The following is a 27,998-nucleotide window of genomic DNA, read 5'->3' on the forward strand; positions in this document are numbered from 1 at the left end:
ATTATTTTTTATTCAAGTTGATCACTTATCAGAACATTTAAATTGGAAAGCAGAAATACACAGAAACGTTACATACATGGCAGTAACATCTATTATTTGAAGAATGCAATCATTATCTATTACATTGCTGTTGTTGGTGCAAAACCACTTAGTTCTAAATTCGGTCAAAGTTTTCACTTTTTTTTTTCCCCCCAAATCGATACCATAGGTCAGTCCCCCGTTTTGTTTTTATTTATTTATTGTTTCCCGTAAAGTGATGGTTTTGGAGATGGAAAGTTTCCACCCAATGCCAGGAATATTTTATACTTAGACTATCATATAAAAAATACAAACTGAAGAATATACTGCTCATTATTTCATTTCATTAATGGTGTCATGCTCCTGCGCTGGAAGTTCCAACTTCTCACAGTGTCTTAGTTTGAAGGTTAAATGTTGCTCTATTTCATTCGGATCAGTGTATAGCGAAGCGGGAACACTCTGAAAGAAAAGGGGGAAAAAAATCAATTTCGATAGCCCATTGTTTTAAACATTATTATAAAACATGTTCTACATTGGAAAGATGTGGTTATAGCGTCAGTGAACATTATTTATCTTTTGATTGTGTAGAACATAGAGTACAGTGAAGAAAATAAGTATTTGAACACCCTGCTATATTGCAAATTCTCCCACTTAGAAATCATGGAGGGGTCTGAAATTTTCATCGTAGGTGGATGTTCACTGTGAGGGAGAGAATCTAAAGAGAAAAATCCAGAAAACATAATGTATGATTTTTCAATGATTTATTTGTGTGATACAGCTGTAAAAGAGTATTTGAACACCCATTTATCAGATAGAATTCTGACTCTCAAAGACCTGTTCGTCCGCCTTTAAAAGTCCACCTCCACTCCTAGTATTTTCAGATGCACCTGTGTGAGATCGTTAGGTGCATAAAGACACCTGTCCACCCCATACAATCAGTAAGACTCAAACTTGGAACATGGCCAAGACCAAAGAGCTGTCCAAAGACACCAGAGACAAAATTGTACAACTCCACACGGCTGGAAAGGGGTACGGAGAAATTGCCAAGCACCCTGGTGAAAAAACATCCACTGTTGGAGCAATCATTAGAAAATGGAAAAAGCTCAACATGACGGTCAATCTTAATTGGAGAACAGCCCAATGCAAGATATCACCTCATGGGGTCTCAATGATCCTTAGAAAGGTGAGGAATCAGCCCAGGACTCCACGAGAGGACTTGGTCAATGACCTGAAAAGAGCTGGGACCACCGTTTCCAAGGTGACTGTTGGTAATACACTAAGACGTCATGGTTTGAAATCATGCATGGCACGGAAGGTTCCCCTCCTTAAACCACAACATGTCAAGGCCCGTCTTAAGTTTGCCAATGACCATTTGGATGATCGTTGTCATCGTCATAGGAGAAAGTTTTGTGGTCAGATGAGATCAAAATGGAACTTTTTGGTCATAATCCCACAAACCGTGTTTGGAGGCAGACAATGATGATGAGTTCCATACTAAGAACACCATCACTACTGTGAAGCCTGAGGGTGGTAGCATCGTGCTTTGAGGGTGTTTTTCTGCATATGGGACAGGGCGACTGCAATGTATTCATGAGAGGATGACCGCAGCCATGTATTGTGAGATTTTGGGGAACAACCTCTTTCCCTCCGTCAGAGCATTGAAGATGGGTCGTGGCTGGGTCTTTCAACATGACAATGACCCGAGGCACACAGCCAGGAAAACCAAGGAGTGGTTCCGTAAGAAGCGTATAAAGGTTCTGGTGTGGCCTAGCCAGTCTCCAGACCTAAACCCAATAGAAAATCTGTGGAGGGAGCTGAAACTCCATGTTTCTCAGCAACAGCCCAGAAACCTGTCTGATCTAGAGAAGATCTGTGTGGAGGAGTGGGCCAAAATCCCTCCTGCAGTGTGTGCAAACCTGGTGAACAACTACAGGAACCGTTTGACCTCTGTAATTGCAAACAAAGACGAATGTACCAAATATTAACATTGGTTTACTCAGGTGTTCAAATACTTACTTGCAGCTGTATCACACAAATAAATTGTTTATGAAAATCGTCCATTGTGATTTCTGGATTTTTAATTTTAGATTATCTCTCTCACAATGGACACGCGCCTACGGTGAAAATTTTAGTCCCCTCCATGATTTTTAAGTGGGAGAATTTGCAATATACCAGGGTGTTCAAATACTTATTTTCTTCACTGTATATGTCAAATGCCAAATAATTCTATTTGGCCCACAAGACTATCAAATGTGTACATACAGCACGTGCCACTATTATTGCAAATCCCAGAATGCTTTACAAGTGTGTGTTGGCCCATCAGTTTGGACCGACTAGCGGCCCTTCTGTTGGTAGTCACTGACTTTTGTCTCTGGGTGTTTCTTTACAGCTTGCAGAGTGTTTCTGTCATCAGCTGCTGTTGAAAGCCTTTACCGACCTGTTCCAGTCCAGTACTGTACCAGTAGTTTCTGTTTTTCAAGACATTCCAAATTGCATTGACTATGCTGAATATTTGTGCAATAGCTCTCACAGACTTTGCCTTTTAGCTTCAAAATGTAGGTGGGTTCAAACAAAAGGTGTTCTGTCCTGAGTTGTTTGACACATTTGGCTGTAAACACTTTGAAATAAAAGCTAAAATGCTTAACTTTTGTCCAATTCCTCTTTTAATCTGAAACCCAAATCTACAAAAAAAAAAAAAAAAAGAAAAACTAAACAAAGGAATTAACCTTGCCATTCCAATACTTTTGGAGGGGACTGTATGTAACAGCCCAAGACCAACAAAAAAAGTCTCTTGGAGCCATACCTCGCACCCAATAGGAAGTTTACATAAAAAGTTGTCCTATATGAAAAAAAAAATGCTACTTCTCTGATTAAGAAACACCTACCACAATATTTTTGTGTTTTTTTTTTTTTATACACTTACTGGTATTTCCATTAATTTTCAATGGATCTTCAATGTGCCAGGGACGGTACGCTTATAACTACTTGAAACTACTTTAACCCTGGACAAGACATCCAAATCCTCTTTAAAAATTTTATGTACAAATTAAATTAATCAATATGCATCAAAGGAACACAAAAATATCACATTTGGAAAAATGTACAAATGTACTTCTGGCTTAGATAATGGGTCACATATGACTCAGTGGGCCTTAAAGGAAGACTCTCCCCATAATTCATATGTACAATAAACCCTCCAATGTGAAGTAATATTATTATTATCTATATTTTGGACATTAATTGAAAAAAAAAAGGGAAAATAAAGAACATTTTTCAAATCCAAGCAAAATTTGGATATGTGCTAGCTTTCACAACCAGACCCAGAAGAAACGTCCTTGACCCCGCCCCTGACGTCGCCGGTGCTTAGCATTACAAAACGTTTGTTCTAGCTAAGCCAAGATGCCAAAGTGTTCTGCAACAAAACTGAGAAAACGCACCCAAATTTGTCCTTCTTTAACCTCCGGTGGGGTCAATCTGACAGGATAAAGCTGTGGCTGTCACAGTTGAGGCTCGTTCATCAGCCGGGGAAATTTGCGCGCATCTAACCATTACTGTTTATTAGCAGCTGAGTTATAGCGTCTCGTGGTGGTACTGTATAGGCAACAATCTACTTTATGAGGCGGCACCGTGGAGAAGCTGTAGAGTGTTGGCCTCACAGTTATGAGGACCCGGGTTCAATCCCGGATGTCCCTGTGTGGACTTTACATGTTCTCCCCATGTCTGCGTGTGTGTAACCTGCCTCCTGCCTGTTGACAGCTGGGATAGGCTCCAGCACTCCCGCAACCCTCGTGCGGCTAAGCTGCTAAGAAAATGGATGGATGGCTATATACGTGGAATCACTTTAGGAAGTCCCTTTTTTTGCATTTATATTCCAGATATAAATAAACCATTCGATAGTCCTACGCCATACTAAGAAAATAAGATTGCATTTTTGATAAACTTTAGACATAGCCCATAGCATTCATATAGCTCACATAGCATTCACATAGGATTCCAAGACCGTTAAAAATGTGTACTCATCGATTTTCCACTGGATGTACAAGTGGTCCTTTCATCAAACTATCATGGATCGTAAGTAAATTGATATGTAACACGTCTTCATCCAAACAAACAACTTCGTATCTATTATCTAGTATCTCGTATCGATGTTATGCAGACAAGTTGATCGTGATCCAAGTTAATTCCGGTACGCTCCATTTTTTGTTCAACCTTTTCAAACTCACGACAACACTGGCATTCCGTCACAGTTGGCATTAGGTCACAAAGAGAAGACGAACGCCAGTCTTTCGAAACGAGCCTGTCTGGAACATCTCCGAGGTCCATGTTATCCCCCTCGTCAGTGTCACCCCCCCCTCTCCAACACGTCAAGTTCCGCCTGTGTGTATTGTGGCTCAAACGCTTGAACATTGTACTTTGTTATTTTTGTTTTGTCTGCTCAATGTCGGAAGGAGTAGTAACACGGACCATCGACTCGCTGTTATACTCACTTTATTGGGTCTTAGCACACAACACTTCCCGGCAATGCACATCATATGTGACCTCATGGGTTCTCTCGGGTTAAGTTTTATTTAGACTCCATGAACAATGGAAAGGCCAGTTTGAGTCTATGGAGAGGTCAAATGGGACCCGCAGGCTGCACTTTGCCAAGCTGCTGTGTGAAATGAGCTTAAGATTGCTGCATCAAAGCTTACCTTCAAGTCTGTGATGTTACTTTCTCTTGTGCAGAACTCTCTTAACATGTACTTCTGTCCAGCCTGGAAATAGCATAAATTATGTGCATTTAAGAATTATAAGACAGTTGTTGTTTTTTTAAATTTGGATTTAAACACCACTGACTGCAGTAAGTTGACCATTTTCAACACTGTTTTCACACATTGTCATCATTGGAAGCACAGAAAACCTCTACTTCAAATGGAGCACTCAATTTTCCATTGGGTTACTTATTGCTCAAGGATTTGATATGCTCGAAATGGAAATAATGAAAAACGTGTGGTGCATTTTCTTCAACAAAACGAGGTAAACTTACCTCATGATATAGTCGTGTGTCATTTATTCTTATCAGCACACCATCCACTCGCAGGAAAAAACGCAGCAATGTGAAGAAACTAGTGGGCATCACCCTCTTCATCAGATCACATCGTATACATACATGGACAAACAGACATACCATTGTGTCACTTTAAGGGAAAAAAAGTATGAATGACTAACCATAAAAAAACTGTGGAAATATTTAAAGAAGGTTGGAAGCAGATCACCAGGAGGACGAGTACTATGCAAGATATCTTACACTTTAGCCATATGTGCCAAACAACACAAAATGAAGGATTCTCACCAGGGATGCTTACACATTCCAATCCCTAACCACCAACTCTATGGAGTTCCACAAGGGACCCCAAGCTATGATCAGGTGAGCTGTGAGACACAGTACCTCCAGCATGCCCTATGTCTGCCCTGAGATCTGGATTTCTTTCCACTCACACTGTGGAGGCCAAGGAATTGATGGATGGATAAACACTATTCTAGTTTTCTCATTGTGGAATAATGCCACGGATTTTGAGAATGCTCGCGACAAGGAACCAGCAACTATGGTGTGTTGGTCCTGTTGTTTTAAAGCAGTGTTTTTAAAACTGTGTGGTGTGGGGGCTACCATACCCACTGTTATGTAATTTAACTTTCCATCCATCCATTTTCTTACCCACCTATCCTCACAAGGGTCACAGGAGTGCTGGAGCCTATCCCAGCAATCAACGGGCAGGAGGCAGGTTCAACCCTGAACTGGTTGGCAGCCAATCGCAGGGCACATAGAGCGAAACAGCCGCACTCACAATCACACCTAGGGGCAAATTAGAGTGTCCAATAAATGTTGCATGTTTTTGGCATGTGGGAGGAAATCGGAGTCCCAGGAGAAAACCCACGCAGGCACGGGGAGAACATGCAAACTCCACACAGGCGGGGCCAGGATTGAACCTGGGTCCTCAGAATTGTGAGGCCAACTTTTTACAGCTGTTCCACTGTGTCGCTGTTAAGTTTATTGAAGTTATTTTTTCAAGATATTAAAAGTTACACCAAGCAGATGGAGCAAATTTTAAAGACACAGCATACAAGCCCACACCAGCCACTGAAATAATGTAAAAAGAAAAAAGTGTGTTTTTGTTTATTCCTGATGGCTTGATGAACTCGCCAGTGTAAATTTTGAACTGTAAAAATGAAATTGCAGTGATTGATCACTGCAAGCTGATGCAGTGAGTATTTACAGAAAAACTGTGTGTTGGGGGTGGGACTGAAAATCACTTAATCTTTAAAAGGGTGGCATTGCAAAAAAAAGTTTGTGAACCACTGCTTTAAACAGATTAAAAAGACAGGCAAAATAGTGGAACATTTTTACTGCTGTGAACAAGTTTGATCTGGATGTAGGGTTAGTGAATCAAGATGACACTAACAATTTTGACACTTATCATTGAGACCCCATGGTCATGCAGCTCATCCTCAAACAGTAGGACTTCATCAAAGAACACGATCTGTTCACGGGCCCTCAGCTTCTCCAAGTTAATTCTTTCTGTAGTCTCAGACACCTTGAACAAAAGTGAGAGAGAAATAGACAGGCAATAGTAACTAATCATAAGATTGACACACAGACAACAGTTCCTGTCAAAAGGTGATTAATGGGTGAGTGTTAAATAATCCAGCCAAATTCCACTTATTCAATAATTCAGGAGTGGCGAACCCGCTGCCTGTTTTCATGCCGCTGTCGTGAAGGCACAAAAGTATATCGAAGTTCTGGTTTTTAAATGTGCATGCCCACGCATGCTTTGGGGTCTGCTTCCGGTTCCCAAACTGCTGGCACCTAAACGAGGATGCTCCGGCCAGCCCGATCGAACAATAAATAAATCCAGCTGGATTTGGACTAAATATTGTGATTTCACGACGTGGGACACCCCTGGTGACAACTTCAGAGGACTAAAAATCATTATCTGTGTAATCTTAGTACCCAAATTGGAGCCGTATCGTTCGCGTTGAAGCTGCTCAGCCTAGCTTAGCCTAGTCTAGCCCGCTAACAATAGGACGCGTCTGTAATAAAAAATTTGTTGGAGGAAAACATCCAACGCGAGTACTTACACTACCTGCAAAACCTATGTATCATATACAACAAGGACCATGAGTACTAGTAGTGAGGAAGTTGGGTAAGTGGAAACGTCAACTTAAACTTGCTTCTCGGCCCAGACTACCTTAGCTTAGCTGGCTAACAACGAGATGCGTTTGTGATCAAACCGTTGCCGCTTATCCTCACGAGGGTCGCGGGAGTGCTGGTGCCTATCCCAGCTGTCAACGGGCAGGAGGTGGGGTACACCCTGAACTAGTTGCCAGCCAATCGCAGGGCACACGGAGACAGACAACAGTCTCATTCACAATCCCACGTAGGGGCAATTTAGATTGTCCAATTAAAAGAACACTTTGTCCACACTCATAGGAATGGGAGCACACATTAAAAGTTAGTAGATGAGGGTTCAGTGTTTATTTTAAGGCCAGAGTTATCCACAGATTTCACCAAGAAACATCTCTAAATTGGAAAAGTATTATCAAAATTCCTCTCTCTCTCTCTCACAGACATTCCAATGAGCCTGGCTGGAAAACTGACAGCCAATCAGCGATTGGCATGCCTGCAGTGCTTGCTGTTCTGACCCCCCATTGGTCGTGGATATGTTTCACCGAACAAAGAATGTCCACTATCTGGCATCTTGTGGCCGATTTTTGTGAAAAATAATTACCAACAAAAAAAAAAAAAACTAAAACAGCATAATGTACAATGTACAAGGCTGTGTGTTTTAGCCAGACTACACACAGGAAGAACTTGATGTGTTGGAGAGGGGGCGTGGCACTGACGACAAACAATAATCCAATTATAGAGCTCGTGCACGTGACGTCACCATTTTCACTGCGCCATATTAGCGGTCAACAAGAGCTGCTCGACAGTGTGGGGGACATTGAACCGGAGACTTGTTGTGCTGTTGGTTGTTACAACAGACGAGACAGATATTCAAAGAGGTCATTCTATGGAATACCAGCTGAAAAGACATGAAAAGATCGATGGATTTCTGTAATTAAATGTGATGGATGGTGCCCAACCAAATACACATGGCTGTGTCACTTCATTTCAGGTAGGAATTATTCTTCTCAATCTCAACTTTCCAACAAGTATTTATAATGCCAAGTTGGCTCATTTGAGAACAATGCGTTTAAAAAAAAAAAAAAAAAAAATGACAGGGAGTCGTATCCAAATGTACACGGAAGCGCGTTGCGGCCACACGTTAAACTTCGGCAAACCTCTCCCCGACAGATGTTTTTTTTTTTTTTTAATATGCATTGTTCTCAAATGAGTCCAATGGGGATTTAAAAAAAAGAAAATAAACCGTCAGTCACAGAGAGGTTTACCGAAGTTTAACGTGTGGCCGCAACACGCTTCCGCATTCACGAGCAGTCAACCAGTCGTCGTTCCCCCCCCCCCCAATCATAGTTGATGAATGAGAGTGTGTGTAAAACCAGGGGCCATTTATTTAAATATTGGTATTTGTATTGAAAAAATCTGTGGGATTTATTCTTATTGTGAACAGATCCAGCAACAAAGTATTTCTATGCGTCCAGACTTTGATGCTTTCAACCTCTTCTGTGTAAATCTCACCGACTTAATCACCAGATACATGTGTAGACCCAGTGCACGTAAGCATCGCCGTAAATACAAGCTGGGAAGTGTTGTGTGCTAAGAGCCACTAATGCTTGTATAACAGCGAGCCGATGCTTCGTGTTATTACTACTCCCGCCATTGACCAAACGAAACAAAAATAATGTACAATGTTCAAGCGTTTGAGCCACAATACACACAGGCAGAACTTGACGTGTTGGAGAGGGGGCGTGACGCTGACAAGGGGATAACATGGACCTCGGAGATGTTCCAGACAGGCTCATTTCAAAAGACTGGTGTTCGTGTTCTCTTTGTGGTGTAATGCCAACTGTGGTGGAATGCCAGTGTTGTGAGTTTGAAAAGGTCGAACAAAAAAATGGAGCGTACCGGAAAAAACTTGGATCACGATCAACTTGTCTGCATAACAGATACTAGATAATATATACGAAGTTGTTTGTTTGGACGAGGACGTGTTACAGATAAATTTACTCACGATCCGTGACAGTTTGATGAAAGGACCACTTGTACGTCCAGTGGAAAATCAGTGAGTACACATTTTTTAGACAGACAAGACTTGTTTGAATTAGTAGTTTGTCTGGGAAAAAGCACAAATTTTATTTTAATTAAATTACTGGCCAGTGGTCTTGGTACTCTGTAGGAGTCAATTTTTCCTGTTAGCATGTTAGTGTTAGCATGTTAGCGGAAATGAAGATGCTGGGGTTCTCGCTTGGAATGAACAGCTTGGATAGGGTTAGAAATGAGCTCATTAGAGGGACAGCCAAAGTTGGACATTTTGGAGACAAGGTTCGAGGGAGCAGACTTCGATGGTTGGGAGATGTCCAGAGGCGAGAGAGTGAGTATATTGGTGGTAGGGTGCTGAGGATGGAGCTGCCAGGCAAAAGAGCGAGAGGAAGACCAAAGAGAAGGTTTATGGATGTGGTGAGGGAAGACATGAGGGCAGCTGGGGTTAGATAGGAAGATGCAGGAGATAGGCAAAGATGGAAAAAGATGACACGCTGTGGCAACCCCTAACGGGACAAGCCGAAAGGAAAAGAAGAAGAATGTTAGTGTGTGACATAATAAATGTGGCTCACCAAAGGTATTTGATGGAGGAGGGAATGATGTTCATGTGTATGATGTGGCTCTCTGCCGTAAAACAGTAAAAAAAAAAAATTGTAATTTATATATTCCACCCTAAAACATTTTGCGTCATGCACAAACTGTGACAGTGATTTAGTTGTTATTTTTTTGCCCCCACCATTGGACTTTCACAATTTCTTTTTGATGCTAGAACCATGAGGAGATGGAGTTGGAGTGAAGCAAGAGAGCGCAATCCATGGGACATGAGATTTGAACAATTACAACAGTTGCCACCCTATACAAATTCACTTCCAGAACAATTTTTCCGAATTGGACAGAAATGGGTCGTCAACAGGATCTCTTTCCGGTGGGACATGCCCAGAACACCTCACCAGGGAGGCGTCCGGGAGGCATCAGAATCAGATGCCCCAGCCACCTCATCTGACTCCTCTCAACGCGGAGAAGCAGCGGCTCGACACTGAGCCCCTCCCGGATGACCAAGCTTCTTACCCTATCTCTAAGGGAGAACCTGGACACCCTGCGGAGGAAACTCATTCTGGCCGCTTGTATTCAGGATCTTGTTCTTTCTGTCAGGACCCACACCTCCTGCCCTTAGGTGAGGGTAGGAACATAGATCGACTGGTAAACTGAGCGCTTCGCCTTTCGACTTAGCTCCCTCTTTACCACAACAGACCGGTACACAGTCCAGATCACTGCAGACGCTGCACTGATCTGTTTGTTGATCTCTCACTCCATTCTTCCCTTAGTCGTGAAAAAGATCCCAAGATACTTGAACGTCACCAATTGGGGCAGGATCTTATCCCCAAACCGGAAAGAAAATGCCACCCTTTTCCGACTGAGGACCATGGTGTCAGACTTGGAGGTGCCGATTCTCATCCCAGCCGCTTCACACTTGGCTGTGAACTGCTCCAGTAAGAGTTGGAGATCACAGCTTGATGAAGCCAACAGAACCACATCATCTGCAAAGAGCAAAGATACGATGCAGAGGCCAAGAAACCAGACACGCCTCGGCTGCGCCTAGCAATTCTGTCCATAAAAGTTATGAACAAAATCAGTGACAAAGGGCAGCTTTGGCGGAGTCCAACTCCCACTAGAAACCAGTCTGACTTTTTGCCGGCAATGCAGACCAAACTCTGAATGTGGTCGTACAGGGACCGAACAGCTCGTGTCAGGGGGTTCGGTACTCCGTACTCCCGAAGAACCCCCTACAGGACTCCCTGAGGGACACAGTCGAACGCCTCCTCCAAGTCCACAAAACACATGTAGACTGGTTGGCCAAACTCCCATGCACTCTCGAGCATCCTGCCGAGGGTGTAGAGCTGGTCCACTGTTCCACGGCCAGGACATATTGCTCTTCCTGAATCCGAGATTCGACTTCCCGACGGACCTTCCTCTCAAGTACCCCTGAATAGACCCACCCCAGTCTGCCAATCCTGAGGCACTGTCCCCGATGTCCACGCGATGTTGCAGAGGCGTCTCAACCAGCACAGCCCCACAACATCCAGAGCCTTGAGGAACTCCGGGCGAATGTCATCCACCCCCGGGGCCCTGCCACCAAGGAGCTTCTTAACCACCTAAACTCCGGAAATAGAAGAGTCCGCCTCAGAGCACCGAGACTCAGCTTCCTTATCGGAAGGTGTGTTGGTGCAATCAAGGAGGTCTTCGAAGTATTCTCCCCACCAACTCACAACATCCCGAGTTGAGGTCAGCAGTGCCCCATCCCCACTATACACTGTCATTGTCTTGTTTAAACACTCATTTCAAGGGCAGGTCCTCTTCACCATAAGGCAACGTAACCTCTTCAAGTATTTTGACATATTCAAACCAATCCATGATCCCTGGTATGCAATAAATAGGCACAACACCATAGTAGGAAAAAACATGCCCATCATCATCACTGGGTACTGTGACTTAAATTCAGATTTTGGGAGTTATCTCACAACCTGTCTGCGGCCCCTGTTCCCAAACAGAACAATTTTACTGTCACCAGTCTACAAAATGTTCCTCCATTCCACTTTAGGCCAGTTGTGTTCTTCGGCAAATTGTAGCCTCTTCTAAACATGTTTGCGGGGCATTTTTGTCAGATTAGCTTCATACAGACGTCTTCTCATTGTCACAGGACTTACAGGTAACTCCAGACTGTGTTTGATCATCCTAGAGCTGATCACTGGATAAATCCATTTTGATGGTTGTCTTCCATTTTCTGCCGCGTGTCTGTTTTGCTCTCAATTTTAAGGTGATGGAGATCATTTGACCTGATTAGCTTATATTTTTTTGGACCTCTCCAATCAAACCTTTCATAAAAGTACGCTGTTCTTCTCAATGTGTTGAACGACTCATTTTCCTCAGGCTTTCAGGGAGAAATGCATATTCAACAGGTGCTGGCTTAATCTTTACAGGGGAAGGCCACTCAATTAAAATAATGTATCAAACAGGTCATGTAATTGGTACTGTAACTTTAAAATAAAGATTTTCATCAGATATCATTTAAGGTTGTATATATCGGCAATTTTGAATGTTCCTGGTCGTTGATATTTTGGAAAGTCACATGACCTACGTGCGTGGATGTGACGCATCATGTGCTCAACCTGAGGCTCAGTTACGTTCCTACACAGTTATAGTCAGCCCTGACTTCTCAGATTTATCCTCATCTGCTGAAGAAATAGTAGAAGTATCGGTTGATTGGGAAGACGGAGGAATACGTCCATACAGATTTGAACCTGTGACTGTCAATGTTGAATATTCGAATGGTTCTTTGGAATGACGTGGAGTCTGACTACTCGGAGGCCCACATTACTGCGTAAACAAAGCCCCCCAGAGCTCCGGCAGCCGGCCGTGAGCATTGTTCATCGCCGACGGCGTCAGTGGCGTTGTTCATCCGTCGGGGATAAACGCCGACGACAACGATGGCGCACTCAGCCGCCAGCGACGACAACGCCGTAAAGCGGCCCGGCTGCAAGTCAAGAGTTCAATTGAGAAGGCTGTTTGACGAACATCCCACCGAAATAATGAATAAGATTGTCGAGAGTTATGGATTCTTTGTGAGAAACCAAGGACTGGATGAAATCATTGACAATTATCCAACAGACTTGAGAGTCCTGGCTAATACAGTGGTACAGGCCACCAAATCACCAGGTCTGACTACTGTATATCTAGTCAGAAGTTCTTGACCTAACACACTAGCTCGGGCTTCGTTCTTCCCTACCAGAGAGGTGACGTTCTAGGCCACATTCCAAAGGGTGCAGGCCCAGCCACCAGCCGCTTGCCTTTGAGCCCCACATCCTGGCCTAGGTCCACAGTGGGACCCAGGTGACTCGCGTCCAGGCAAGGGAAACTTAAATCCATTTATATTAGTTATCATAGCGGTCTTTTTGATGCGCTCTCTCTAGTCTCTCACCTAGGACCTGTTTGTTATGGGTGACCCGAGCCCCCGACAACTTAGCTCCAAGGATCATTTGGACACACAAACTCCTCCACCACAATAAGGTGACGGCTTCCACGAGGGGATGTGTATTTCTTTTATCATTTTATTTTCGTAGAAAATATTGAAGGAAACTCATTATGTTCATGGGTTAATGATGCGCATTTCAATTGTCTGTGTGCTTCTAATTTTTTGTGGTTCAGACTCACTCTACCACTTTGATCTTTTCTTTGGAGTGTGTAGGTATGGACAAACATGACTTAATTACCTATTGACAGCACAATTTTTCTAAATTTCAAAGTGTTTCATTATCTTCCTGTCCATATCAAATATTAACCCACCTTAATCTGCAATTCCTCTCCTATTAAAGTGCCTTTGTAATCTGTGGTGAATGTCCAGTCGTATGGTTTCACCACCTCTTGACAGTGTTCAGAAATTCTGGAAGAAAATAAAAAGATATTTCTTAGTTCTTGCTTTTCTGTTCCATGTCCTATAACTATCCCTCAAGTCTAAACAAATTTCTTAGTTTCACTGATCACCACCTCCCTTCACATAACACGCTATTTAGTCGACTAAACATTTGTTGTCAATACTAATGTGTGCATATTATGATGTGGAGTATAGACTGCTACAAGGACAAAAAGAGAGCAGACTTATTGTAAATTTTTGTTACAGAAAGCCCTGTATAAAACAAGTTATACAGTTATGTTAGTTAGTTAGTGTATAAAGTGCATGAAAATTGTGGTGAGGAAAGACAAAACACAAAAGTAATGGTACTGGAACATTAAAACAGTACAATAAAAAAAAGAATACAATGATTTGAAAATATTAATTAATTGAATACACAACAAAGTCAAGTTATATAATGAACTATGATGAACTTTTTTTAAAGCAAATTATCTTTGAATTTTATGGCTGCAACATGTTCCAGAAAAGCTGGGAGAGGTGGCAAAAAAGATTGAAAGCTGACAAATGCTCATCAAACACCTGTTTGGAACATCCCGCAGGCTAATTGGGAACAGTTGGATGCCATGATTAAGTACAAAAGGAACAACCCTAAATTGCTGTCATTCACAAGCAACAATTGTCTCAACACAACGTCCCAACTTCAGTGGAATTGGGTTTGTATACATTTCTGTAATTTATAGATTATTTAGGTGACAAAGGTTACTTTGGTTGACATAGCAAAAAAGAAAGGTGTGGGGGTGGGGTGATTTCCCCCAACCCTTCACACAGCACAAAAAAAATGTACCGTTACTCCCAGCCTACAGAGCGCACCAGGTTATAAGCCTCACCGGGTACATTTGTAAAGGAAATACAATTTGGTACATACATACGCCGCAGCTGTGTAAAAGCTGTAAGTGCTCACATTGAAACCCACAGTGAAACACGAGATAGTTACAAAGAAAGAAGGTACACAGAATTTAAAACTAGCGCCGACGTGCTAACGCTCGCCCGGCACTAATAGCGTCGGTTAAAAAAAAAAACAAAAAAAAAAAAACATACCGGTAAAAATCACTGAGACACAGCAGTAACACGCTAGCGCAGCGCTAACAGGGCTGGACCGGTAAAAGTCACTTTCTCAGCACATATATTCCACCAGTCTCACTCTTACCTTTTCCGCTCGAGTGCCCGTCGCAGCCGTAAGATAAAATGCACAAATTAGCTGCATCCCCGCATAAGTCGCAGGGTTGATAGCGTGTGAAAAAAGTCGCAGCTTATAGGCAGGAAATTATAGTTCATGGATTTTTTTCATTTTAATTTTTTAGATTTCTATAATTTACAGGATGTCCATCAATCCAGCAAGAAGCTCCCTCCTCTCATTGGCAGTGCAAAGAGAGGTAAAGTTAATATATTTTTTTGTACACATCACAAATTTTTTTTAATGGTCATTGTTCATATTTCTGTGATTTACAGGCTGTGTATCCAGCAAAAGTAGGGCTGATTCTGCCTGGGATCAGGCTGCATTTTGATAAGCCAACTGAGTTGTTGGAAGTATTTCTCAAAGACAAGCTGCTCCAACACATTGTGGATCAGACCAACCTGTATGGTCTGGAGTATTTTGAAGCACACTTTAGGTGGAATGAAATGATTATTATGTTGTTTCAAATAATTTAAAGAATCTGAAATGTCATAAAAAAAGTATAAATATTATGAAGTGTTTTCATTGACCATTATAACTTACATATTCAGTTGATCTATAAACTTTATCCACCTTTTATAAAACTTATTTTGAAATTATTTGAAATGTACACACATTTTGACATCCATCGTTTAATATTGAAAACCCCAACCAACTCACCACACTGTACAATTGTTCAGAATTAAACTGCAGTTGTGCCCCTGCCTTGTAAATGTATACATAAAATACAAGTTGTCGCAAAAAAAAAAAGGGTGGGGGGGTTCTTCGAAGCCAACCTCTTTTGGCACTGAAGCTCTTGATTGATAATTTGCAATATTCTGTCTCAAAATATTTGAATAGCTGTAATAATTTTCTCAGAATAGCGTGGCACAGCATTTGATAGGAAGTAGGCTTACTTTACTCCTGAAATATGCAGTCACTCGCATTTGAAAAATGTACGGGTGTGGTCAGTCATGCTCGCAGATAAAGTTGCGGGTGTGATTAGGGATGGAATCTCAAGACTAACATAATTTACTGGATTAATATAATATAACGGTAAATTAAAAATAAAATAAACAAATACATAGCTAAAATAGAAAACTAAAATTTCAAACTCAGAAATGATCATTTCCAATTTCAACTGATATTAGGAGAACATTATATAAAACGGTATTTAAAATTTTTCATCAATAAACATTCTTGACAAACTTTATCTGAAGAAAAGTTATACGCACTGGCCTGTCAAGGAATAAACATGAACGGTCTATACCCACAATGTAATGATGGTGAAAGATTAGTTCAATATAATTGCCGTACGTGGCAACAAGCTAGCGATACATTGTAACAAACAAACATTCCTGTCGGCAATCATGACGTATTGCTGTAGGAGGGCACGCATCGAGGGACTGATGTAAATAGGAGGCCAGCTTGCGAGAACGCGCCTTTATGTGCATGCGCTTGAAGTACTGACCACACCTAAATCAAGCGATGAGGTGGATGATAGTCTAACGTCTTTTTTTTTTTTTGGGAGGGGGGGGGCACTGCGTCGCAATCGATGCAATGAGCACACCTAGTGTAACTGAATTTCCTTTGACATGGCTCAATATGTTGATGACTTTGGACGTCAATGTACTCGGATTACGTGAAGCAGCTCTGAACATGCGCTTTCAGCCTAACTTCTGTACATGCTCAGTACGGTTAACTTGCATTTTCTGTTTCCGGGTGAAAACTGGTTGTTTTGGAGCAGGCTTGTTTCGTAAAGAACATTTATAAAATAGACACGTAAATTAAGGTCAAGACTACACAAAATGAGAGACATCTTTCAATATTTTTTTTTTCTATTCATAAGTTTTACGCGCATGATTTTTTGTGCTCGAATGTGCAGATCTGCGAGCACGGAGGCGCGCGAGCGCGTTCGTGCTCGTCAAATATGAGACACTGAAAAAATAATGTTTCAGCCTTCTTTTGACAGACCATGCAAGATGTCCTCAGTATTATGCATGGTTAAATTTAGTATCTTGACACCAGGCAGACTGACAGAGTGAAATAAGGGCCAATCATTTCTCTCTCAGCTTTTTACTTCACGTCATGCAACTCTGATGACTTCCAGTTCTTTGGCACCTGTGTCAAAATAAAAGCATGAGTTTCAAAATAAGATCTTACGTCTAAATGCACTAGAACTTCCTTGATGGTCAGAAAAATGCCCGTGGGCCAGATTGGACTGCCTGGGCCATTCTTTTGACACCCCTGCGTTACACCACTGCATCAAACGCTTAGCATTGCACTTGATGTATGGCTTGGTTGCAGCTGGTGAGCCACGCATTCCATGGAACTCTTTGCACACTATTCTTAAGTCAACCTGAAAGCCACATGAAGTTTAGAGGTCTGTAGCATTTGACTGCAGAAAGCCAACCTCTTCTCTATGGAAGTAAATATGTGCCAACAGGATGTGAATTAAAAATGCCACTGAAAATTACATGTTGTAAAATTTACATTGTTATTTTAAAGTCATCACATTTTCAATAGCTGTATTTCAGTTTAACTTAACTGCGTTGCGGGCCGCCTCATTACCAAGTGAACGGCCATGGACGGTCATTACAGCGAAGAGAAAGAAAAAAAGAATGTGAGTCAGTGCAAAATATTGATGTCAAACTAACAAATAGATTTGAGGCACTCTTACAAGACCAAGGCCAAGAATGCTCATCCTCCACCACCACTGAAAGGTATGAAATTAAATCATCCAAGAAAAAACTGGGACCCCAAACATTAATAGTTGGTGATGGAGCCATCAAGGATGTGAAACGCTTTTGCACTGAGAAGAACACCAAAGTACTGTGATTTACTAATGACACGGTGCCTGATATCTCTCGAAAAATCCTGGAGATCACTCATCAGCACCCAACTGTGAAATCTGTCATTATACGTACACACAGGGGCCCTGGATGTTCTCAAGGAGCAATCAGAGGTATTAAAGTGAGATTTCATAGAGCTCCTAACAAAAAAGCAAGGGATGGAAGCTGAGGTTTTTATAAGTAGACCTCTGCCACTTGTACGATCTGGAGATGAACGTTTCTCGAGGCTCCATCAATTGAATAGGGTTAGGCAAGGTATGCACTGCACTATCCGTGAGTTTCATTGACAATTTCTGCCGTTTTTGGGAGCGTAAAAATCTTTACGAAGCAGACGGTTTCTGTCTAAATAGACAACGGGTTAAGTTATCAGCTGCCAACATTTTCTACTGTGTGCATCATTCACTGCCCTGTAAAGAAAATGTTTACAAAAACCAAGGACAAAAGGATCCAGTTGTTCCCAAACAATCGGAGGAACAAGAGATAAGGCGAGACAAGGTGCACACAGATTCATTTGCGTCATCCAAACAATCTGATGAACAAATGACAAATGGAATGTGCCACCACTTTAAATCTCCCACATCTCTTCCTGCCCAATTGGAGCCATCCATCCATCCATACCTCAGAATCTCCCCTCTATGACTACAACAACCATACAATCCGCAGTTGATGTTGGCTCCCCCTCTACCAGCCTGAATGCAATGTTGTGTCTGATGGATAGGATGAAGACTATTGTCAACGATGGAGTCCAGCCCATACAACACCAAGATCTTCCTCCCATCCCCTCTCGCCTGAAACCATCATCCACTAAGCGAAAGGCCCCTCCTCAACCCATGAAGGCTATCTGTAAGTCGGACTGATATTTACGGAGTCTTTTCCAGAATAACTCAGACCCCTATGGAGATCATGCATACAAGGGACAGAAAGTTGGTCAAAAAAAATATGGCAACAAAAAAGTAGAAATTTCAACTTAGTGAAGATAAAATGTGAGTCTATCCAGGGTTCATACTCAGTTGGACCCAAAAAAATTAAGGGCTTTTTGGGGAAATTCTTAGGGGCTGACATGAAAAATTTAGGGCTGAAACGGAAAAAATTTAGCCATCGGCTGTTCTCGGTTCATCAAAGGTTCCAGTACCTCAGTACCTGTGACAGTGATCACCTGTCGCCCCTTGTGGTAGTTCTCATTGATATGACCATTGTCAATGTCTTCACATAAAATTCTACAGAAAAACAGATTCTAACTACAATTGCAACTATATACACAAATGTCTTCTACTGATGTCTGTTTCAGCACCCCTACTCTAGCCCCTTGAGCCTACCCAGTACCTCCTCTTTGTTGCTGCAGAGGTGCCAAAGTGGCTCTCTTGTCCTTTGTTCTGCCTCTGAGTGCATTGGCCTCAGTGATAAATCTCAGATTCCTCTTTTCTTCTGCCTCCTCACACAGCCTGTCAGCCTTCTCAATAATTGTTGATATGTGAGTCTCTATTCTGGCTTTTTTGGCTTTGAGGCAGTAGAGATGAAAAGTGGGGAGCGATGCCAAATGTTTTTTAGTTAAGGGTGACCGAAAAGGTTATCATTTTAATAATTTATAGACCTCCAAGATACAATGGAAAATGTATGGAGGATTTTTCAGAACTGCTGTCAGTTATTTGTACTGAGTACAACATAACAGGGGACTTTAACATCCATGTTGACAATAATATGGCAAAAACATCCAAAGAACTTTCTGGAATACTAGACATGTTTGACCTCTCTCAACATATTAAGAGTCCAACTCACACTCAAGGTCACATCTTAGACTTGGTCATCTCTAAGGATGTTGAAATTCTATCGATTGACATTAAGGATATGGCTATTTCTGACCATTTTAGTTTATCTTTTGAAATACAGATTCTTCCAAAAGTTCAGACAACCTCGATCTCTATTGGGAAAAGGTACATAAATGAGAGTACTGCCACTAAGTTTATGGAGTCTGTGGCTGCGCCACAGACTGTGAAAGCTGAGACAGTTGATGAACTTTTAGACAATTTCACCTCAAAAATCACAAATGCCATGAATTCTGTCGCTCCTGTTAAAACTAAGAGGATCCTGAGGCGACCTAGAACACCATGGAGGAGCACAATGATGGTCAAGAGATCGAAATCGGAGTGTAGGAAAGCAGAACCAAGTAGAGAAAAACTAAACTCCAAATTGACTATGACCTCTATAGACAGTGATTTTGTAATTTAAACATTACTTAAAATTAATTTTAGCTCCTCTAAAAAACAGAGCATTGGATGATTCCATGTTAGCAAGCTAGAGACCCATGTTAAATCTCCCGTTCATAGCCAAGATTCTTGAGAACGTTATTTTTAATCAACTCAGCAATTTCTTGAATTTAAATGGACTTATTGACAAATTTCAATAAGGTTTCTGAACTCAAAGTACAGAATCTGCTCATGAAAGTGTTAAATGATATAAGGTTGAATACTGACTCAGGAAAGGTGTCAATTTTGGTCTTGTTGGATCTCAGCGCAGCTGTTGATCCGGTAGATCACAATATACTGCTAAACGGGTTGAAAACGTGTGTCGGACTAAATGGAACGGTTCTTAAATGGTTTAGGTCCTACCTAAAGGAATGGAGCTACTTTTGTGACCATTCTCAGCAAATGGCAATGACCTATGGGGTCCCTCAAGGGTCACTTCTTGGACCTCTCCTGTTCAGCCTGTATATGCTACCCTTGGGTCAAATTCTTCAAAACTTTAAATTTTGACGACCATAGCTATGCAGATGACACAGTTATATTTAGCAGTGTCTCCAGTTGAATTGAGGTATTGTGAATTGAGGTATTGTGCCACTGTCTAAGTCAGATAAAGAACTGGATGAACCAAACGTTTCTCCAACTAAATCACAACAAACCTGAGACAATTGTTTTTGGCAATAAAGAAAAGAGAATTGCTGTTAGTAAACACCAGGCCTCTCTATCTTTAAAAACCAATGACCAAGTCCAAAACCTTGGTGTTCTGATTGATTCTGACCTGACTTTCGACAATCATATCAAATCAATCACAAAAACTGCCTTCTACCATCTGAAAAACATACCTAGAGTCAAGTCTTGTATGTGTCAAGCAGACCAGGAAAAGCTCATACACGCTTTTATCTAAAGTAGACTTGACTTCTGTAATGGTCTTCTGACTGGACTCCTCAAAATGAGTATTTAACAGCTGCCGCTCATTCAGAATGCTCCAGCTCGCGTTCTGACCAAAACAAAGCGGTCAGAGCATATCACTCCAATCCTAAAGTACTTGCACTAGCTTCCAGTCATCTTTAGAGTAGATTTTAAAGTTCTGGTACTGGTCCATAAATCACTAAATGATTAATGTCCTGAATACATGAAAGAAATGCTTACGGAATACAATCCCAGAAGAGCTCTGAGATCGACTGACTCCGGTCAAATAGTGGAGCGCAGACTCCAAAGCAAACATGGTAAAGCAGCTTTTAGCTCTTATGCTGCACACAAATGGAATAAGTTGCCAACAGAAAAGAGGTCAGCCCCAAGTGTGAATGTTTTTAAATCCAGGTTGAAAACTTCTTTTTTACTCATGCTTTTTAAGAATTCGTCCACTTTTTGATCATTACTTGCACTGTATGCGGTTGTAATTGTTTGTTTTTTAATATATTTTGTCTGTCATTTTTATTGTTTTTATCCTGTTTTAAATGTTTTATCTCTTTGTTTTCAAATGCCTTTAATCATGTAAAGCACATTGAGTTACCCTGTGTATGAAATGCGCTATACAAATAAATTTGCTTTGCTTTGCTTCAATGCTCTGATTTTCTTGCCTGCTCTCCTGCCATTGTTGAGCACAGGCCACTTGGACGGTGTCATCCAACTTGTTGATTCTCTTCAGGGCATCAATGGCATTAAATTCAATACCGAAGCCATCACTGTGTTGGATGCGCAGAACGTTGTCCCCAAATAACATTTCTGGAAGGGAAGGCAAGTTCAACTCTTCTGTTAATCTGTAAAGGCAAAAGAAAAAAAAAAAAAAACATTCCAAATGAGAAGGCAGGAAAAATGTATTAATAATTTTTAGGATACGTGACAGTGATACATTCCAAACCCACACAGTGTGTGGGCGATGTAAGCTTCTTCTGCTTACAGATGTGAAATGCGATTGTTTCTCACTGTCTCATCAGCGCCATCATATGGTAACTTGCATACAGGCTAAAACACTTGCTGGCATGCATGCTTACAGTGTAACTAATGTGTTTAATTGTATCTTGTTGGACAAGTCACACAAAAACATTTGCAAATGTTGGAACTCACTATGTCCATAAGGTGCACCACACTAGTGTCTAATGTGGCGCCTTGTCTATTTAGAAAATAATTGAAGACCTTTACGATCGTGAAAATACGTAAAAATACAGTAAATGGAAAAAAAAAAAATTGCACGAAACCAAAATCCGGGAATATGCAGGGCCGCTAGTGGTGAAACGTGAATGGGGAGGGTCACACTGTAAAAAGACACACACACACACACACACACACTCATTATATATATATATAAATAAAAGCAAAACGTAAATTTGCAGAATCCGTATGATTTGTGATTTACGGCCGTATCACACCACAAAATCCGTATGAACTATGGCTAAACCGTACGAGTTGACAGGTATGCTTCATGGTAACGATGACTTTTCCAACATGGCCAACACGTAAATATGGCAATCAGCTGGCTATCGAGTGTCATGTCCGGGAAGTTCAGCAAAAGACATTGTGTGATCTCGTGTGACTTTCTTGTATCATTTGGTTGATGGCCAAACTTAACAGGCACTCACAATTAAATTGGACTGCTACAAGGTGCTTTTTAACATCCACCTGAAATGCAAGGTCATGCATTCATTCTGAGGAATTAAATTCTAACACTAGTTTACCCTTTTCTTCCATTAACTGTCCAATTTATTCTCGCAACTCCAAAGAAACGCCTCAGCACAACACCTTGACTTAACCACCTTAGCCCTGTATGGTATGGCAGGGCATATATGGGGTCTTTACCTCTGAAAAAGCTGTCAGACTCACGATGATTCTGGCTTCTGGATCGGAAGAAATTAACAGTTTTGATGACTGCTTTCATGACGTTATTCATCTTTAAAGACTTACAACACAAAGCCTCCTAGTGCAAAGTACAGTGAAAAATCCAAAAATCACATTCTCTGTTTGCAGATTACTTTTTCACTCGTAACTTTGCCACATGTTTTTTTCTGAATCATTGAGGGCATGCTATCTGTAGCCATGCTGACACCGCGGGGAACAGCGCTACGACGAGTGCAGTGAAATTATCAGTTGCTGTCATTGTAGCTTTCATTGGCACCCTCTCTACGAGCTCTCTGGTGACAATGTGTCATCAACTCTGTGGATAAAAATGGCCAGTTGTGCAACCGCTGTATTGTCTGTGCTTTCATCAATTGCAACTGAAGACGCAATAAGTGACTTTATTTTGTGCTGTAACTGGCTGTCCAAATCCACTGAAAGATCAGAAATCCCGGCTTCCACTGTGTTTCTTGTCAGGCATTCAAGGGAGCACAATCTCCACTGCCTTCATCGTGCATGTTTTTAAAAATTGTCCCTCATTAAGTGGTTTTGAAGCCACTGCGATTTCATTAACAATGAGGTGTCTTGCCTTCAGAGCAGTGTCAATGATGTCTCTGCTGTGAGGAAACACAGACTGCTGTTTCTTCAGACCGGCCCAAAGTTCATTTAACTTCTCTCTTCTCCTTAAAGGTTGTCACATTGTCAGCTTGAAGACTCAAAGAGTGGCGAAGAAAGTTATATTCTTTCAGTATTGCAAAATGCTGTGAATAAACCAAACATATAGCTTTCTCATTCACTTCTGTGAATAAATATGAATATAACCATTTTTCTTGGAACACACTGCACTCTGCGTCCACTTTTCTCTTTTTTGACAGAGAGGGGAGAGGACACAACTTTGGGGTGCCCCGGTGCTGATAGTGTGTGTGGATGAAGTGGTGTCCCCCACCCTCACCTGCTGTGTCCTGCCTATAAGGAAGCTGTAGATCCACTGGGAGAGGGCAGGTGAGATGCTGAGCTGGAGAAGTTTGGAGGATAGGAGTTCAGGGATGATGGTCTTAAAGGCAGAGCTGAAGTCCATGAACAGGATCCTCTCATAGGTTCCCTCGCTGTCGAGATAGTCAAGGATGAAGTGCAGACCCATGTTGATGGCATCATCCGCAAACTGCAGTGGGTCCAGCTTGGGACCCATGACGCTCTTGAAGTGGTCCAGCACAAGGAGTTCAAAGGACTTCATGACCACAGAGGTCTAGGCAGCAGGTCTGTAGTCTTATTAACAGAATGTCTCTTGTTCTTTGTTCAAGGCCCCAGAGCTCAGTGGTTAGAGCATTGGTTTGGTACACCAGGGGACATGAGTTCGTATCTCACTGGGGCCTCTACTCCCCAAGAGGGGTTGCACCAGGAAGGGCTTCTGGTGTAAAAAATGTGCCAAACATTGATGAGCATTCATCTGAGATGTCACGCTGTGGCGACCCGTAACGGGACAGGCCGAAAGAAACTTACCCTCTTGTCCTTTGTTCATTACTTTGTTTGTTCCACCAACTGCCCGAGACAAATTCCTTATATGTTTTTACACACTTGGCCAATCAAGCTGGTTCTGATTCAATGTACCGTCCCATAGAAGCTGTAATAAATAGCGCAGGCATTACACAAAGAAGCTCATGGGAACTGTGCGTTTGACCTACTTACTCTGCACCATATAAACGGTTTGCTTGCTGAACACAACTGTTATTGCGCCACCCAGTGGACGCAATCAGAACAGCAGCTCTCTTTTGTGTCCATGTCCATGCCATCGTTTTATATTTTCCAAAATCACCTTGTGGACCAAATTAAACTACTTTGCGGGATGGATCCCGCCTTACACCCTGCTCTAAATTGTCCATCAGTAGGACTGTGTGCGCGCACAGTGGTTTATACAGCTCGTGCACGTGACGTCACCATTTTCACGGCGCCATATTGCCAGTCAAACAGAGCTGCTCGACATTGTGGGAGACATTGAACTGGAGCAGAATATTCACAATGCCCAAGACTTGTTGTGCTGTTGGTTGTCACAACAGACGAGACAGTTCTTCAGAGAGATCATTCTATAGAATACCATCTGAAAAAAAACAAAAGATCGATGGATTTCGGCAATTAAACGTGATGGATGGTGCCCAACCAATTACACACACCTGTGTAGCGATCATTTCAGGTAGGAATTATTATTTTATTCTTTTCAATCCCAAATTATAAAGACACATTTATAACATCAAATTGACTCATTTGAGAACAATGCGTAAACCGTCTGTTTACGGAGGTAAGTGTGTGGCAGCAATGTTTCCATGTACAGAGGCTATTTTTTTTTTTTTTTTTTTTAACAGTCATAGTTAATGAATGGTAGTTTTTATAAAACCGGGGGTCATTTATTTAAATATTGGTATTTGTATTGAAAAAATCTGAGTGGGTACATCACGATGTGGGATTGATAGAGAACCGGTCCAGCAATGAAGTATTTGTATGCATCCAGACTTTTCTACACTTTCAAACTCTTCTGTGTAAATCTCAACAATTTATTCACCAGATACATGTGTAGATCCAGTTTCCAATACAAGCGGAACCGGGTTAACAGTCCACTTTCTTATTGGCGAAAACATCGACTTATGCATTAAATATGGGTCCTCTGATTTTTCCACGTACCTTTATTTATTATCAACTTCTTAATGTTTAACGGCATCAGACAAAACTGTGGATGTCATTCTATAAGACGTATTTTCGTATCATCTCAACAGATTTAGCATTGAACAATGCTTTGTTTGACCGGTGTGGCAGTCTGAGCGCTCCCCCGTGCTGAAAAGTCCCCTTGGGATTAATGCGCATGTGCGTAGAATTTTTTGAATTTTTCTAATTTTTCTACATCCGTGCCATTCTGAAACTTCCCCATCCATGCTTCTTCCGCGTGTTCATTTTCGCTTTGCTTCAGCATGTTCATTTTCGCTCCGCGTGCATTTCCCTATGGACGTCTCACAAAGCCGAACACAGTGGATGAAAGAATACAGAAACAAATGCGAACATTCTTCTTCTTCTTTCGGCTTGTCCCGTTAGGGGTCGCCACAGCATGTCATTTTTTTCCATTTAATCCTATCTCGTGCATCCTCCTCTCTAACACCCACTGTCCTCATGTCCTCCCTCACAACACCCATCAACCTTTTCTTTAGTGTTCTTTAGTCAAGCGATAACCTCAGCATCTTCATTTCTGCTATCTCCAGTTCTGATTCCTGTTGTTTCTTCAGAGCCACCATCTCTAATTCGGACATCATGGCTGGCCTCACCACTGTTAGAAACTTTGCCCTTCCTCCTAGCAAAGACTCTTCTGTCACATAACAAACCAGACACCTTCCGCCAGCTGTTCCAACCTGTTTGGACCCGTTTCTTCACTTCCTTACCACGCTCTCCATTGCTCTGTATTGTTGACCCCAAGTATTTGAAGTTGTCCACCTTCGTTATCTCTTCTCCCTGGAGCTTCACTCTTCCTCCTCCGCCCCTCTCATTCACGCACATACTCTGTTTTACTACGGCTAATCTTCATTCCTCTCCTTTCCAGTGTGTACCTCCATCTTTCCAAATGTTCCTCCGCCTGTTCCCTGCTTTCACTGCAGATCACAATATCATCTGCGAACATCATGGTCTAAGGGGAATCCAGTCTTACCTCGTCTGTCAGCCTATCCATTACTACTGCAAACAGGAAGGGGCTCAGCGTGGAACCCTGATGCAGTCCTACCTCTCCCTTGAATTCTTCTGACACACCAACGGCACATCTCACTGCTGTACTGCTACCCTCATACATGTCCCGTACTTTTCCAACATATTTCTCTGCCACACCAGACTTGCATATGCAGTACCATAGTTCCTCTCTTGGTACTCAAATGCGAACATATTGTTTGTTATTTATCAACTGGAAAGCATCTTCCAGCATTGAACAAGAATCAACAGAGGATTGTTCGGGCTCAGTCATTAAGGCACATTTGGGATAGTAAAAGTAAGTGTCATATAACCCGAGCCCATACCCGAAAAAAAATGTTGATTCTTGTTCAATGCTGGAACGTGCTTTCCAGTTGATAAATAAACAATACGTTCGCATTTGTTTCTGTATTCTTTCATTCACTGTGTTCGGCTTTGTGAGACATCCATAGCGAAATGCACACGGAGCGAAAATGAACACGCAGAAGCGGAGCAAAAATGAACACGCAGAAGAAGCATGGATGGGGAAGTTTCAGAGTGGCACAGAATAGAAAAAGTAGAAAAACTCGAAAAAAATTCTACATGCATGCGCATTAACCTGAGGAAGACCTTTCAGCCCTGGGAGCACTCAAACCATCACACCGGATATATGGCCAGTCACGATTTTGGTGACGTAGGGGTACGAGTTCTATATGTGACCCGCTATCGGTAACCATTTCCCGATGTACCGGCCTCCTGTCCATAGTTGGCTGGAATAGGCTCCAGTATACCTGTGACCCTAATGAAGACACGGGATGTAGAAAATCCAAAGTACTTGACAAAGTTGGTTTGCAAAATCAATCTCTTTTAAATATAAATAGCAAGGCACTAATATGACGCTGGTGCTTACTGCAAGAAAAAGCAACACCTCACCGTTCAATGTCTTTGGATTTCATTATATGGTTTTTGGCAGTTGTCACATTCCAAGGGCCAAACGTAAAGTCCTTTTTGGTCCTCTTAAAACCGTGAGAAATCATAATGCTTCGAAGGTTAGCAGCAGCTGCAAGAAAAAAATAGTCGGTTCACATTAACTGGATAGAGCCACAGAGATGGGATGATAGTTTTGGAAAAAAAAAAACCGTTGTTGTTTAACATAAAGGGAATAAAGTCCACCAGTTTATACTGATCGAATATGCTTTAAATTTCCACAATAGCAAACCAAATGTGCTGTAGTACAGATGCAGAGAGACAAGCAAAAACTTGTTACGTACCCTAATTTAAATTGGCGTTCTGTTTTTTGCTTCCCAAATGGCGGTCCGTCGTCTATTTATACAAAGGGACTGCTTGCTATTTCAGTCGGCACAAAACACGGGTTTAAACTACAAGATCATGACCAAAACCGCTTCTTCGAATCACAGCAGAGTTAGCTGCCGCTTCTACGCATTTCGTGAGAAGTCTGTTTGCACCATAAAAACAGAAGAAGGCATAACATTGTAAAGAGGGAAGAGGCGTAAATGCTTAAAATGACGTCAGGATGGGCGTCATG

At 41.8% G+C, this 27,998-nt stretch overlaps 1 protein-coding gene across 1 annotated transcript; it reads right to left on the reverse strand.

Annotated features, from left to right (window-relative positions):
- On the reverse strand, positions 1–27,998 carry tiprl (TIP41, TOR signaling pathway regulator-like (S. cerevisiae)). The gene is made up of 8 exons (XM_061804135.1): positions 27,724–27,998; positions 27,386–27,512; positions 21,508–21,687; positions 13,559–13,655; positions 6,459–6,590; positions 5,045–5,140; positions 4,710–4,772; positions 1–477 (listed from the first exon to the last, which is right to left on the reverse strand). The coding sequence occupies exons 2-8, from the start codon at positions 27,487–27,489 to the stop codon at positions 352–354; spliced, it is 798 nt and encodes a 265-aa protein (XP_061660119.1). The 5' UTR covers positions 27,490–27,512; positions 27,724–27,998; the 3' UTR covers positions 1–351.

The sequence above is a fragment of the Syngnathoides biaculeatus genome, chromosome 18 (genome assembly GCF_019802595.1).
Source record: "Syngnathoides biaculeatus isolate LvHL_M chromosome 18, ASM1980259v1, whole genome shotgun sequence".
Classification (NCBI taxonomy): domain Eukaryota; kingdom Metazoa; phylum Chordata; class Actinopteri; order Syngnathiformes; family Syngnathidae; genus Syngnathoides; species Syngnathoides biaculeatus.